The sequence below is a fragment of the Suillus subaureus genome (assembly GCF_016647635.1).
Source record: "Suillus subaureus strain MN1 chromosome Unknown BJ212scaffold_360, whole genome shotgun sequence".
Lineage (NCBI taxonomy): Eukaryota > Fungi > Basidiomycota > Agaricomycetes > Boletales > Suillaceae > Suillus > Suillus subaureus.
In genome coordinates this window covers 1-3,787 of record NW_024538916.1, presented here as the reverse complement: position 1 = coordinate 3,787, position 3,787 = coordinate 1, and the positions used below count along the sequence as shown (strand labels likewise).

The 3,787-nt window shown below is 47.4% G+C and overlaps 1 protein-coding gene across 1 annotated transcript; it reads right to left on the bottom strand.

The window, feature by feature from the left end:
- Nucleotides 1–2,565: 2,565 nt before the first annotated feature.
- On the bottom strand, nt 2,566–2,946 carry BJ212DRAFT_1306765 (uncharacterized protein; the record flags this gene model as incomplete). The annotated part of the gene is made up of 1 exon (XM_041333828.1): nt 2,566–2,946. One exon carries the CDS (start codon nt 2,944–2,946, stop codon nt 2,566–2,568), a length of 381 nt encoding a protein of 126 aa, XP_041185160.1.
- Between the last annotated feature and the right edge of the window lie 841 nt (nt 2,947–3,787).

The following is a 3,787-nucleotide window of genomic DNA, read 5'->3' as shown; positions in this document are numbered from 1 at the left end:
CACCATAGAACGGGGCAGAATCCCGAGATCCCAAATGTACCTCGAGTGGGGCCAGCCCGGCCCTAAATAGGCTTGAATCCTAACTTAGCTAGCGGCTCAAGCCTTGACTTCTCCCAGTAATAGGCGCAGCGAGTCGAAGTGTATTTGCTTGACTGATATTGTCATCCAGTCAACGTTCGTGATTCCAAGCTAAGTACTCAGTTGATATCGACGATCTGATTGTGAGTAGTATCACACCTCTAATTCTGCCGAGATCATACGCCACCGCCCATCCGCCAGCACCCCGTGACACTTGGCCCCGATTACCGTTATCCATATAGCATTCGCCAGCACCCACAATGTCACTTTCGCATACTTCGAACACAAAAGCTGCGGCTTGGCCTCGCGGCCTAGGTTTGAAATATAGTGAGTGATTGCAAGCCTGAAAATTAAGTGCACCCGACAATGTCACAGAGCGTGAGCTGGCATCTAGTTATCCAGTCATGCGAGTGCATGAAGGTTGGCTGCCCCTACACTACCTGTATATAAAAGCCAACATAATTTTGACTCAGGGTAACGTCAGATTTCAACGATGAAATTCATCTCACTCACTACCATGATCATATCTGTCGCAGCGATGACTGGCGTAGCTATCGCATCTGACAGCTTGATAATAACACCAAAGGACCTACCCTGCGACGACCCTGGTAAGCACTTTTGCGATCTACGTGCAGACTTTAGACCACGTGCTCACGGCTGATGCAGCCGGGTGCTCAACGGATACAGTGCAACGTTCAACCGACGAATTCGCGTATATGTGCGGACCTGATGCCTCATTGGTTAACTAGTGTGAGGTGCATGAGTGAACTGGCAGAAAGATGAGATGAAGATATCCCCGACACCCACTTGAGTGGGGAGTGGGTTCTGTAATCAAGAAGGAACAACTCACTGTCTTCCTTCTATATGGTCGGACTAGGGGAGACTAGGGTTCTGCAGAATTTAAATATCATGCCGTCTGTAATTTTTTGTGGCAATTAGTTCCCTTACAGCTGTGTGCAAAACCAATGGCAGAGAATATATTATTCGTAGCCCAGATGATCAGAGAAATCGTGACTCTCGTACTCAAAAACCTCCTTGAACATCCTTTCTTGCAAGATTATTGTCTGTCATTGGACTCGGCTTTAGGTGAGTGTCAGTGAAAGTTTACAATGGCACGGTTTCATCGTCCGGATTATGTGGTTGCACGATGAAAATTTTCAAGATACAGTAAAATGTTTACGCACTCGGCAGATATCAAGCATTAGCGAGATGAGGGGCGCCTTCAAGGAGCAGTTGACTTGGGAGAGATCGACACTCTGCTGGTTACAGGATAGAGGAGTGAAGTTGTGGTGGGCAAAGTCGTGTGGAGCGTGTGCGGTCAGTCCGAATGAAGATCGAAAGAGATTAATGCGACTCGTGACCACAAACGAGGCTTGGGCGCTTCAGCTGCACGGCCGAATATGCTGTAAGCTACGATGTGGACGCGAGGATGATGGAAAACGTACAGGCTCAAACTTCCAGTGCACTTTTGACCTAACGCTCATTGAGTCTTGGTGTCAAGACACTGGCACCCGCCAAGGAGCATATCGTCGTAGGTGATGCTTTTGAAGTTTGTTGGATGAAAGCTGAGACGCAACTGCGCGCGGGGGTTGATTATGTCTTCACCCGTCATTTTGGCGGGTGAGACATCAAGGATAATGTCCCGCCAGAAATTTGAAGGACACACGGAATAAATCAGTGGCGCTATACATCTGCCAGACGGAAAGTGGATGATGACTTGTTTGTGGGACGGCTCGCTGCGGGTATGAAGAGTGGGAAACAGATTGGAGACGACTGGCGGGACGGAGAAAGTCCAGTGCGTACAATAGCGTTGTTTCCGGACGGGAAGGTGGTTGACGGGAGTATGGTTGGTGGAGTGAGGTTGTGGGACATTGACACAGGGAAAACCATCGCAAAATGGATGGAACATACAAACGGGGTGGGGTCCGTCTGCTGGAGTGAAGATGGTCGACGAGTGTTGAGCAGATCGCACGATGAGACCGCAAGGTCTGAGGATAGTATATCCTTTACGCCCCGACCAAATAAACACGCTCGAACTGGTCTATGCCGCGTTTGGGCGCGGCCCACGTGACTCATTGAATGCATCCGTATGTCATTTTCTCCCCTCTCGAGTATTTAAACACAATCTCATACCACACCGGGGAACGCGTCGGCAAGAGAGAAACGGAAGCCAACTTTAAAAATCGCCACTGCAAGCAATTCACTAGCAATGTCACACAACAATCCAGCGGTGCAGCTCAGGCCCACTCATCCTTGTACTTGAACCACAAGCGGCTGCTTTAGTGTTCCGTGGATAACCCTCTGAGGGGTTATCCACTGTGGATATCCACCAGGCCTAAATGAGGGTCAGTTATCCACGGGTGAGTATGGTGGATATCCACTGCCGGTAAAACCGGCCCGGCGATTCCGGGTGCTGCAAAATTTTGTGATCCATGGTGCATTTTGCAAAATTTAGCTTGATTTACAAGTCTAGATCTATCCTACACTCTATGTCATGTCCCAGTCTGCTTCGGTCAAGGCCTTCTCTTGCACCAAAGTGCTTGCCAGCAGAAGAGTGACAGTGTTCTTCGGTGCTGCGGGTGCCAAATCTTTGTCAGCAAGCACATCAGCTAGCGTCGTGGAGTCAAGATTGATGATACTGGCAGCATCAAAAGCCTCGCCGTCAAAAGAATCCGCTTTTTTTTGAGCCATCTTCAGATATATCCTCGGGGTCAGTGACATCCAACTCTGAGTCGCTGTAGTCCAATCAGCATCCGGGCCGAAGTTGGAGAAATTGTACTTGGACTCCTTTGGAATGGGAATCTCTGTTGGCAGTGCCTCGAGACAGAGTTGAAGCTCAACTAATCGATCCTTGAGATGCGGCTGCATGTGATGAGGGAGAAAACTTGAAGTTCACAATTTTTCAGTCATTTTCGAGTCGATGTTTCGACCAGTTACCAAACAAACATTGACTTGACGTCGCATGAAGTTCCGCCAAAATAAACAAGCTTAAATCCTAGTTCGAGCTCACTTCAAGCAGAAACAAGCTTGTAGACCTGGTATTTAAGCTTTTTAAGTGTATTTAATGCATATTAATACAACCCCATACACCCACATGATTTTCAGTTATCCACGTTATCCACCTATGAATTTTGGCCTTGGGTTATCCACCGAGTTATCTACGTGGATAACCAGGTGGATTTCCACGGAACACTAGGCTGCTTCCACCTCCACTACACCTCCCGTCGTTGCAAATACAACTTCCAGCACTATTTCTCAGACATGCTGGATGCTGGGCTCGCTTTTGGCTCTTTATTGTGTGCTTCTCTGGGTATACTGATAATCATTATTAGTTTACCCAACTTATTTCTCGTTCTTTACGAAGATATCGTTTTCATCTGGTGCGATACAACGTTATTCTCATCCCGGCAGGATACTTAATGGAGCTATAAAAATGTTTCCTATTTGCCCACATATCACACCATTTTCAACTGATGTTGCGTTGTCCCGCACAAATAGCATCCACACAGATCTTAAATATGCAGAGGGATCTTCGGATGAGTCCTTTGAATAATAATGTGAGGTAATTACATGTCCAAATTGCATCTGAAATGTTGCTAACTATAAGTATAGGAGGCAAGGCTCGTCCACCATCTAACGGCTGCATTTATACTTAGTAGCAGTAAAATACAGTGAGCGCATGGGGGAGCAAGCTAAACGAAAACGCATC